We start from the raw sequence: 11,754 nt of genomic DNA, 5'->3' as shown, positions 1-11,754 counted from the left end.
CCTCCCAGGGCAGCAGTGTGCTACCACTGCTGGCCCCCTGTTGTTGCTGGAGTTGGATCCCAGGCTGCTGGGCTGCCTTCTCCCAGCACTGGGGGGGAGCTGTAAGTGTGGTGTTGGATTTGTCAGCCTTGGCTTTTCCCTCGAGGAGTAGCAGGCATTTCTGCACCACTGCACAGCTGTGCTCTGTTCCTCTACACATTGCATGGCTGTGGGGCCAGGAGCCTTGCCCTTTGCCCGGCCAGGACTGGCTCCCTCCATGAAGGGCTGCCTGCATTACTCACCTACAGCAACACCACAGCCATGCCCCCTGCACCCAGCAGCACTGGCTGCCAGGAAGGACACTGCAAGGTCTGAGCTGCTGTCCTCCCCATAAATGAGCCTCTCTTCCTGCCTCTATTTTGTCTATAGACAGGAGGAGAAACCTGCTACCTGCTTCCCTCCCTAGGAGGGACTCAAAGCAGCAGCTCTGCATGGCTATGGCTAAGCAAACCAAACCCCTTCTCCTGTTTCCAGCTCTTCTCACTGCTTAGCACCTTTCCAGGGAGACAGAATATGGAACCACATCTCTGGCTGGCACAATTCCAGCTTCACAATGTCGTGGCAGCTGTGAGCAGCTCAGTGCCTCAGAGTGAGTGCCTCTCTGGTGAGACCAGGAGCACTGGGGCCAAGTGCAAGTGTTGAGAGCTGCCCAGAAAACGTTTTTCAGCACTGCTGCAGAACCAGCCCCTCTGTGCTTGTATCACAAGTGAGCCCTGGCAGCGTGCTGGCTGCCCCTTGGAAGTGCAGGCTCTGGTGGTGTGTGACACCAGTGCCACAGTACAGCATATGGTGAGGAGGGGCCCTAGAGCTGCCCTGGGCCTTCCATCTGCTGGGGAAGAGGCAACAGCCAGAGCTGCTCTTCAGGGCTCCTATTTCCTGTGCTTCAGAGAGAGTTATAAAGGAAAGAGAGAAGAGCAGAGTTGTTCGAGGCGGTCATAGTGATGGGTTTGATAGGGAGTAGAGGAAAGGGGCAAAGCAGCCTGTGCCAGGCAGAGCTGCACTCTGCACCCCAGCGCCTGCCCTGCTGGCCCCACTGCAGACACTGCTGTGGGTAGGGCCAGGTCCCCGCTCTGAGTCTCCCAGGGCTTGGCCAAGCCTACTGCAGCCACCAACCTGGTGCAGGCAATGGCTACAGAGTAACCAGGGCCAGCGCTAGGAGGGCGGCGTGGAGGCCCTGGCTGCCATCTCTCAGGTGTCCATCTACAACCAGGACAAGAGTGGAGTTTCACCTTTTATTGAGGCCCCCGGGGCCCTTGTGCCCCTTGGAGCACGGCGAGTACAGGACTGCGAGTCTCTAACATCAGCATTTGTCTAAACAGTAACAGAAGTGGAGTAGCTGCAAGGAGAGCGTAGCCATGTTGCAGTATAGAAGCTGCCCTGATCCTCTGGTTCTTGACAATGCATAGAAGATTTAGAATTATGGAACAACTGTCCCTCCCCCTCCCTCCCTCCCTCCCCAGTAGTGTTAACAAAAGCTTAATTTTTCCAGTTTTAAAGTGCAAATGATTCAGATACAACTGCTGCTGGAACAGGTCTGAACAGAAAATGAAGTCCTCTTATGAGATGTTCTCCAGAATATAAAAGATGAGCTCCATTATGACCGGCCCCTCACTCAGCTGACATGCCCCTCCATGAATCACTGGCACTAAGGCACTGTCCAGGTCATTCATGTACTGAGAGGGCAGTGGCTGTCCATTGCTCCCAGCTTGATAACCAACCTAAAAAAGAAACAGAGGGGGTTTGACAGAGCATGGCATGCAGGGCACGCAGGGCTCGCAGAGCTGCCTGGCCCGCAGGGCCGCACGGCTCACAGGGCCGCACGGCTCGCAGGGCTCCTGTCAGGGGCACTGAGGGACCTGCTGGGCAGGAGGATGAGCAGCCTGAGGCCGTGGCCTCTGAACAGGATGCAGCAGGCACTAAGCAGCTTTTCCACTTGTTTTTGCTCTTCCCCTGTTCCCTCTTTTTTTTCCTCCTGCTTTGTCAAAGCAGATCATTCAGATGAGCAGGAACCCACCCTGCCTGAGCAGATTAAGGCACACAGTGTTGAAAAGCTGGGTTGATGCTAAGGACACTGCACTCCAAGGCCAGCTGTCCTGCCAGGAGAGAGCTTTATCTCTGCTCACAACTTTGGCTGTAGAGCAGGCTTGAGGAGACCTCCCATCTGCTTCTCTGCCCCGTACAGAGTGATCTTTTAGGAAGGGCCAAGAATCCATTTAAAAACACCTAGTTTTCACCTCTGGTGACAAGGCTGCTTTAGAATCTCCTCTGAGCATGTGGGGGGCTTGCAACCCACAGGTATCTGACCACAGAGCAGCTGCAGAGGTCAGGCCTGGTGTTAATTCAGGCTTGCCCACTGTAACAGGTGGCCCCACACACCAAGCAGCAGCCAGCAGCACTGCACCCCTGCACCGGCAGCCACTGCTGGTGGTACTTCAAGCATGAGTGGTTCAGGTGTTGTATTCCCTCTGTGGTGACCACAACAGGACAACCCCACCCCAGCCCTCAGTTAACCCAAGCTTAGTCAAGACTTACTTGATCTGAGTCAAGTGTCACACGCAGGCCTAGCTTGGTCATTCCATCTTCTTTGAGCAGCTTCAGGTGAGGACAAAGAGCCAAGCAGAAAGCCTTAGCCACGTTCTCAGTCAGCCTGCTGTGATCGGCTGGGTCGCTCAGGCCGCTGTGTTGCTCATCATTTTCCAGGAAAAACACCTGAAGGGAAGAGTTGGCACAGGAGGTGGTACCTGACTTGACAGAAAATGAGGCTAGGGAGAGGCCCGTTAAACTGAGAGAAGACCAGCAAAGACCCTGAAAGACAAACCACCCTGGGCAGAGGAGGCAGAAATAAACCTTCAAAATAGAGACTTTCAACAGTCATGGTCTCAAACCCCTTTCAGTTCTGCTCAAAAGCCTCATTACAGAAATCCACTGTGCACTGCATAGAGTTTCTAATCACAGCCTTTCAAATGGATGTCAGCTCTAGGAGAGTCACAGTCCTGGTACAGCCTGAAGAGCTGTACTACTGCTGTCACTGAACTTGTCTCTGTTCTGCCCAGCAGCCCTGGGAGAAGAGGACACTAAGGAGCCAAGCTGCAGTGAGTAACTTGGTTCCTCCTGGGCAGCTTAAGTGAAACACTTCCAGAAATCTTTTGCCATTGGCATTTGTGTGCTGGCAGAGGCCCAGGTGCCATCAGCTGTGCCAGCAGTTTGTGCAAGTGATCGATGCCACAGAACATTCACTTTGATTTGCAACACTTGAGGGAAGGTGGCTCCAAATCACACAGTTCAAAGGTCTGTCTCCATTTCCAGAGTTAGTTTTCAAACCCAACCACTGGTGACACCAACTGTCACCTTCTCTCCACCTTCCACACTCACATGTGAGAAGAGGTGGCCAGCGCAGAGCGGGCTGCAGAGGCTGGCTGTGGGAGCAGCCTGAGCCCTGCACCAGCATTAGGGGATTCATTCTGCCACACTGAATCTTCCCTCTGAGGAAACAGAGCTAACAGGTTGGTCCTGAAGAAGTTGCTGCTTTAATTGTGGTACTCTGCATTGGTTAGGCCACACCTTGAGTACTGTGTCCAGTTCTGGGCCCCTTAGTTTAAGAAGCACATCGAAACACTTGAACGTGTCCAGAGAAGGGCAACAAGGCTGGGGAGAGGCCTTGAACACAAGCCCTATGAGGAGAGGCTGAAGGAGCTGGGGTTGTTTAGCCTGGAGAAGAGATTAGGCTCAGGAGTGACCTCATTGCTCTCTACAACTACCTGAAAGGTGGTTGTAGCCAGGAAGGGGTTGGTCTCTTCTCCCAGGCAACCAGCACCAGAACAAGGGGACACAGTCTCAAGCTGCACCAGGGGAGGTTTAGACTCGAGATGAGGAGAAAGTTCTTCACCGAGTGAGTCGTTTGTCATTGGAATGTGCTGTCCAGGGAGGTGGTGGAGTCACCGTCCCTGCAGGTGTTCAAGAGGAGATTGGACGTGGCGCTTGGTGCCATGGTTTAGCCCTGAGCTCTGTGGTGACAGGTTGGACTTGATGATCCTCGAGGTCTCTTCCAACCTTAGTTACACTGTGATACTGTGACCAGGGAGAGCAAGGTGAAAGAAGCCTGGGCAAGAGCTGCAAGGCCAAAATGCCAGAGGTGAGTTTCACAGAATCACAGAATGTTAGGGGCTGGAAGAGACCTCGGAAGTTCAACCAGTCCAACTCCCCTGCCAGGGCAGGAGCACCTCGAGCAGGTCACACAGGAACACATCCAGGCAGGTTTTTTGGAGCTCCAGAGAGGAAGACTCCACAACCCCCCTGGGCAGCCTGTTCCACTGTTCTGTCACCCTCACAGGGAAAACATTTTCCTCCTGTTTCCATAGAACTTCCTCTGCCTCAGCTTCTACCATTGCCCCCTGTGCTGTCATTGGGCATCACCCAGCAGAGCCTGGCTCCATCCTCTTGGCACTCACCCTGCACATCTTTATCAACATGAATGAGGTCACCTCTCAGGCTCCTCCTCTCCAAGCTCAAGAGCCCTCAGCTCCCTCAGGCTCTCCTCATAAGGAAGATGTTCCACTCCCTTAATCATCTCTGTGTCAGTTCCTGCCACTCCCTCTGCCTGCTTACCTCTGTCCAGCGGATGACCTTCCCATTCGCCTTGTACTCTGAGCCGTGGAAGATCTTCACGCTTGTGATAGACTCCATTGACTTCCCATCAATAGGGCTTACAACACTGGAAGAGGGAGCAAAAAGGGTCAGTTTTATATGCTGAACAGGGCCCACTGCACAGGAGAACCACCTCAGGATCCAAGGGCAGCTCCCTTGACACCTGAATCCTCCAATGGCCTCACTGCAGCTTTGTTGGTAACTGTGTTTTGCAGCTGGACCCAGGACCAGGTGGTGACTTAGCCACATCAGCTTAACAGGAGACAGACCCAGCCTCAGAAGGGACCCCAGAGGCTCCTCTCAGGCTGCCAAACCCAGTGATCTTGAATGCAGCCAACTGTGACCCCGCTTCTGGGCCTGGAGCTCCATGGTAAGCAGCCTTGCTGGAATGGGCTCCTAGAGGGCAGAGCCAAGAGGCTGCATGCTCCCTGCTGTCCCTGCAGCTCCTGCCCCTGACACCCACCCTGGTCTGTACAAACAAGGTGCAGGGGGCACCTTCCTGCAGGCTTTCCAACAAAACTTCCCACCAGAGCTGACCTCTCCTAAGGCACTGACACAGGAGTGAGGTGTTTCATAGAGAGTTCACAGAGTCACAGAACTCTTGGGGTTGGAAGGGACCTCAAGGAACATCTAGTTCCAGCCCCCCCTGCCATGGGCAGGGACACCTCACACTAGATCAGGTTGCTCAGAGCCACAACCAGCCTGGCCTTAAAAACCTCCAGGGATGAGGCTTGTACCACCTCCTTGGGCAACCTGTTCCAGTGTCTCACCACCCTCATGGGGAAGAACTTCTTCAGAACATCCAATCTGAATCTACCCATTTCTAGTTTTGTTCCATTCCCCCCAGTCCTATCACTACCTGACACCCTAAAAAGTCCCTCCCCAGCTCTCTTGTAGCCCCCTTCAGATACTGGAAGGCCACAATAAGGTCTCCTCATTGTCACTGATCTGTAATCTCAGTGTCAGCCAAGCAATGCTGAGATGCTGCTTAGCCCAGAGCTTAATGAGAGACCCTGAAACTGCAGAGATATCTTTCCTGCTAGGTGCTGAGTCCTTGCCCATGCCATCAATACTTCACTGCCATCAATACTTCACTGCCAAGTGCACCCTTCTTTTGGCTGAACTACCAAGAGCCCCAACAGACTGCTGCTGTTCAGCAGTTTTATTTCTAGCACTCCTTGATGCAGCCCAAATGCCAAGCAAGCCAAGTGACCACGATATGCAGGCTTCAGCACTGAGCTTGGAGACAGCTTAGTGGTTTCCAATAACTGGGTATCAGCAATGGGAAAAAATCCATAGCACTGACAGCTTCCTAAATTGATGCCCCAAAGCTCTGGTGTCTCAATTCCATTTTCATTACATTTAATTGCATCTTATCACTCAAAAAGAGAGGCCCAGACCTGTAACTCCTATTGATTTGAAGACTTGTGCACCTTATTAAGATCCATTAACATGTTTAATAAGCACAGTCACAGAGCCACCATTCTGTGTCAAGTGATTGCTCCTCTACTTACCCCTTACTGAAGTTCTTATAATCTTCTACCCACTGAATATGGACATGTTCCTGAGGATCTTCAGCATCTACTTTGCCACAAGTGATGGTGAAGTCTTTCATCTCTCTCAAGGCCTGCCTCAAAGAGTCCATGTTCTCTGCAGTGATCTGGACCATTACTCCATCTAGGGAAGCAAGAAATCCTCATAAAGCAAGAGAAGCCATGCTGAAGGGAGCCTCTGTACCACAGAAACCATAGTATCATAGTATCAGTCAGGGTTGGAAGGGACCACAAGGATCATGTAGTTCCAATCCCCCTGCCATGGGCAGGGACACCCCACACTAGATCAGGCTGGACAGAGCCTCATCCAGCCTGGGCTTAAACACCTCCAGGGACGGGCCCTCAACCACCTCCCTGGACAACCCATTCCAGGGCTTCACCACTCTCATGGGGAAGAACTTCCTCCTCACCTCCAGCCTGAATCTCCCCACCTCCAGCTTCATTCCATTCCCCCTAGTCCTAAATCAAACATCCTTCCTCTTTGTGCAACAGACCTGGGCTAGGAGTCATGGCAGCAATGCCAGATGAGACCATTCCTGAGCTCTCAGATTCCTGCCACGCAACACTGATGAGCCTTGACTAGGGAAAACCAAGGCTAGGGTGAAGTCTATCTCCCAGGTAAAGTCAGCTATAGCAGTGGCCACACAAGTTTCCCTCAAGACCTGCCACTTGGCCTAGGCAGCCCTCAGAAAGCCCAGGTGACATCCCTCCATTCAGTGTCACCACTCCTGACACTGGAAGCAGCGCTCCAGTGGTGGCAACTTTTGAGAAGTCAATGCCTGCCTGACAGTGGCAGAAGAAATTGGACTGGGTCAGCCTATAAATGACTGCAGAAATAATTTGTGAGCCCTCCCCAGTGTGCAGCCTCCTTGCCTGAAGCCCCCTGCAGCTCAGCCTGGCAGTAAACCCCCCATTTAGACACAGAAAATGGTGCCATGACCTAGAGCTGCTGGCTTACAGGGAGGGCTGCTTTCCAGCCCTGGGGACCACTTGCCCAGACAGCTGCAAGCTCTGGAGCTGGCACAGCTGAAGGAGTTGCTGCTGGTCTTCCTGCACCCCTCTCTCAGCCTGAGGGAGCACCCTGCAAGCACTGCTGTCTGTGCTGTCACAGCTGTGGGAAGCCCAGGCTACAAAGCTCTGCAGCTCAGCTAAGGAGCAGCACCACATCCCTGAACACATTTATTGGCATTTATTTCTGTGACAAGACAACTGCTAAAAGAAGAACAGATCAGAGAAGGACCAGCTCAGCCGTCTCCACTTGTCATGTTCTCATCTGCCCACATGCAAGCACACAAGCAATGCACATCAAAACCTTGCATAATGCAGAGCTATTTGGGAGCAGGGCTTCCTCTGCTGCTCAGTGGATGACACATTCCTTGCTGCTTAAACTCAACCCAAGGCTGATCCCACTGATCCCAGGCTCACCAGCCAGGTAGTTCATCTCTCACCCACATTTTCTTGTCTCCCTGTCTCGTGCATGTGGAGCAGCTGCTCCTCATTGAAGGAAACTGGGGATTGCTGGCTGCAAAGCAGGATGAAGCTGAAGCAGCAGCCTGAGTCAGGTGTCCCAGGCACAGCAGCAGAGCCCTGCTCTGCTGAGCCCTCAGGAGGGGAGCCCCTCAGTGCTTACCTTCCACGATGCTGGACTTGGCAAGGTAGCCTGAAGAGGATTTTAAAGCTCCGCTGAACACAAAGAAGCTGGCACCAGTCACTGCAACAACAACAGGAGAGCTTCAGGGAGGCTTTCACCCAAACAGGGCCTTGCAGAAGAACCAGGTGTGGCAGCTCCTGGTGCCACAGAGCTCGCCAGTCTAAATCAGGGCTGGTGCTGCTCAGAAGTAAGGTGACTGCAGTGCCATCCCAGGCTTGGACACGAAAGGACAACCACCCAGCTACTACTTAACCTGGACATGGGTTTTGTTCAGGTTTCACCACACTCCCTCTCCCCACACACACCTCTAAGTTCCAGGACTACTCATTTAGTGTAACCAAGTACAGAATTAACTTCTAAATGTTCTCACACAGCTGGCAGACACTGTGAGCAAGCTGTACCACCAACCCCCTGGCAAGGCCACAGCTCAAAGCCACATAATTTGAAGTAAAGTTCTCTCAGATGAACACCATGAGATTCCTGCTGCAAATCCCTCCTCTTGTCCCTTGTGTAAAATAAACAGAAGACAGAGAAGTCCACAGGTCCTGAGTCACATCCCATGCCACTACCCTCACTGGAGTGACTGGGGACACCTGCAAAAACATAAAAGTTGGCCTCTGTCTTGCTTGTTCTCATCTGTAAATAGCATCAATATCTTTGCTGGAGATGTTCCCCCCAAACCACATCATTTAAATTCTCAGCACACTGCTGCTGCAGCCTTTCAGCCTCCTCTAACACAAATAAGCCTGGAAATGAGATGGGCTAATTGAGGGGAACAAGAGGAGCTCCTTGAAGCAGAACTATTAAAATGCTGCTGCTGTTGGCTCTTCCTATTTACCTTTCTCTCATACAAATCTAATCTTCCTCCTTTCACACGGCACAGGGCACACATACAGGCAACCACAACCTCACCTGCAGTCCCCAGTAATGCCAAAGCTATGCATGGAGAAGTGATGCCTAAGCCAGTTCCAGCTCTGGGAGCTCTGGAGCCCCTCAAGGCCTGAGCTGTCTTGAGCAGGCAGCGTTACCAGCTTGCTCCCCCCCTAAATATGGTTGTGTGCTTTGCCTTGCATCTGCTTGATCTGTGAAGCTGCTGCAACACCTCTCAGGATAATTCAGTGCAGCACCACTGACCTTGAGAAAGGTGATGTGGGCTGCAGACAGGATGCAAAACACACTGTGTGCCCCCTCACACCTCAGAATGTGGCTTCTGCAAGGACTGTAAAACACTAAGGGGGTAAAGGGCAGGCAGGGTTACCATCTCTGGAGGTCTGACAGCTGGGGGAATGCAGGCAAGCCCAGCTGTGAGGCACTGGCAAAGGCCCTGCTGGCAGGGCAGCAGGAGCAGCAGGGAGGTGACAGAGCCCTGGGGGAAGCCCCCTCTCACCCTTCCTGGGCTGGTTGTGGATGCTGATGGCCTGTGTCTGGTAGTTGCCGTCGTCGTTCTGCACACACACCAGGTGGGAGTCTGCCTTCTCGTTGAAGCAGGCGCCGCCCGCTAGCACGTGCTCGTTGGACTTGTTCATGGCTTTCATCATCTGCAAGCACAGACAGGGGACACTGCCACCCTGCTGCTCAGCCACCACCTGCCAGAGGTGGTTCTGGAACAGCCTGGGCAGACACCAAGCTTCTTAGCTGTACTCTGTGCTCCTGTCTGGCTCCAGCACTCAGAACCACGAACTGCCTCTGCAGAGAGGGTCCAGGCCTTACGCCACCCAGGTGCTCTGAGGTGCCACCTTCCATGTGATTAAGATAAAGCACAGAAACATTCAGGTTGGAAAAGACCCTCAGGATCACCAAGGCCAATCCACAACCCTACTCTGCAAGGTTCATCCCTAAACCATAGCCCCAAGCACCATATCCAAACCACCTTTAAACACATCCAGGCTTGGTGACTCCACCACCTCCCTGGGCAGCACATTCCAATGCCTGACCACTCTTGCTGGGAAAAAAGTCTTCCTAATGTCCAGCCTAAACCTACCCAGTTGCAGCTTGAGGACCTCTTGTTCTATCACTAATGACCTGTGAGAAGAGACCAGTACCAGCCTCTCCACAAGGTCCTTTCAGGTAGCTGTAGAGAGCTATGAGGTCTCCCCTCAGCCTTCTCTTTTCCAAACTAACCATCCCCAGCTCCTTCAGTCACTATTCATCAGATTTATTCTCCAGGCCCTTCCCCAGCTTCCTTGCCCTCCTCTGCACTGGCTCCAGCACCTCCACATCTCTCTTGGATTGAGGTGCCCAAAACTGGACACAACACTCAAGGTGTGGCCTCCCCAGAGCTGAGCACAAGGGGACAATCACCTCCCTACTCCTGCTGGACACAGCATTTCTATTCTAAGCCAGGATACCATTGGCTATCTTGGCCACCTGGGCACACTGCTGGCTCATGTTCAGTTGCTTGTCCATTAGAACCCCCCAGGTCCCTTTCTGCCAGACAGCTTTTTTTGGTGTTAGGCACAGCTGAGCAAAGCTCTGGTGTCAGGGACAGCTACACAGGCTGCAAAAGCTCTTCTCTCTAGCGCTGTTCCACAGGAGAACACTGGGAGGAACTCTCTGGCTTGCTGACCCAACTACAGCTGCATGTGACACAAAGCCTGAACGCTGTCCCCAGTTCAGTGCCAGACTGGCATGCAGGCTCATGGCATTTAATGCTGGTTCTACCACCACCAGAACCCAAAGCTTCAGTGTCTCTGTGCTTCACCAGCATGAACCAGTGAAACTGGGATCAGTGCTCCCAGTTTGAAAACTCTTTAAAAGGATCTGCATCCCAGGCCACAAGAAATCATTTCAATCCTCTGCACAGGAGGCCTTCTCAAACCATCTAAACCTGATTGTGACCTGTCTGCACCTGGGGTTTGCTGACCACTCTCTAATACACATAATCAGTACAGATCCTGACAAATTACTTATGTAACTTCTTTCCTCCTCTTCATGGAGGCTCAGACTATCAGACTTTTTTGATCCCAAAGGAAACTGAGGGAGCCACCTAGCTCTGGGATTTGTTTCAAAACCAAAACTTGTTTGTTTGCTCAAAAGAGAAAAAGGCAAATCAGGTTATAGACAGCCCCCTGTGAAAGCCCTGACAAGGAGAATCACAGAATTACTGAGGCTGGAAAAGACCTCTGAGATCACCAAGTCCAGCCTAGGACCTAACACCACCACAGCAGCTAAACCAGGCCACCAAGTGCCACATCCAAGCTTTTCTTAATGACCTCCAGGGATGGTGACTCCACCACTTCCCTGGGCAGTCCATCCCAGCGCCTAATCAGCCTTTCTGTCAGGAAGTGCTTCCTAACATCCAACCTAAACCTCCCCGGCACAGCCTCAGGCCATGCCCTCTTGTCCTGTCACAAGTTGCCTGGGAGAAGAGCCTGACCCCCACCTGACTGCCACTTCCTTTTAGGTAGTTGTAGAGAGTGATAAGGTCCCCTTTAAGTCTCCTCTTCTCCAGGCTAAGCACCCTCAGCTCCTTCAGCCTCTCCTCATCAGACTTTCCCTCCAGCCCCCTCACCAGTCTGGTTGCTCTCCTCTGGACCTGCTCCAGCACCTCAATATCCTTCCTGAAGTGAGGGGCCCAGAGCTGCACAGTGCTCAAGGTGAGGCCTCAGCAGTGCTGAGCACAGGGCAGAATACCATCCCTAGTCCTGCTGGCCACACTGTTCCTGATCCAGGCCAAGATGCCATTGGCCTTCTGTGCCACCTGGGCGCCTGCTGCATTATTTGAGTAGGGTTCTGGGTTGGTCTTGGTGATCCTGAGGGTCTTTTCCAACCTGAATGTTTCTGTGATTCTGTGAAAAGCTGAAGCCTTCATTCACCCTGGGCAGAGAACCCAAGCTTGATGCAGAGGTTTATGCTAAGCTGCACAGC

General features: G+C 52.7%; 1 protein-coding gene across 2 annotated transcripts in view; it reads right to left on the bottom strand.

Moving 5' to 3' along the window:
• Window positions 1-1,257: 1,257 nt before the first annotated feature.
• The window catches only part of ZFYVE9 (zinc finger FYVE-type containing 9), a 79,446-nt gene continuing 68,949 nt past the window's right edge, over window positions 1,258-11,754 (bottom strand). For both annotated transcript variants that reach the window (XM_068140597.1, XM_068140598.1), the window contains 6 exons: window positions 9,275-9,425; window positions 7,867-7,947; window positions 6,198-6,360; window positions 4,645-4,750; window positions 2,572-2,748; window positions 1,258-1,757 (listed from right to left, as the gene is read on the bottom strand). In XM_068140597.1, coding sequence (XP_067996698.1) covers window positions 1,596-1,757; window positions 2,572-2,748; window positions 4,645-4,750; window positions 6,198-6,360; window positions 7,867-7,947; window positions 9,275-9,425 — 840 coding nt within the window. In that variant the 3' untranslated portion in view covers window positions 1,258-1,595. The remainder of the gene's footprint in view (window positions 1,758-2,571; window positions 2,749-4,644; window positions 4,751-6,197; window positions 6,361-7,866; window positions 7,948-9,274; window positions 9,426-11,754) is intronic.

Source organism: Melanerpes formicivorus, unplaced genomic scaffold (assembly GCF_026170545.1).
Source record: "Melanerpes formicivorus ecotype bairdi unplaced genomic scaffold, bMelFor1.0.p_v2 SCAF_7, whole genome shotgun sequence".
In the NCBI taxonomy this organism is placed as follows: domain Eukaryota; kingdom Metazoa; phylum Chordata; class Aves; order Piciformes; family Picidae; genus Melanerpes; species Melanerpes formicivorus.
Note: the sequence above shows the minus strand (reverse complement) of the source record. Positions and strands in the feature narration are given on the sequence as shown.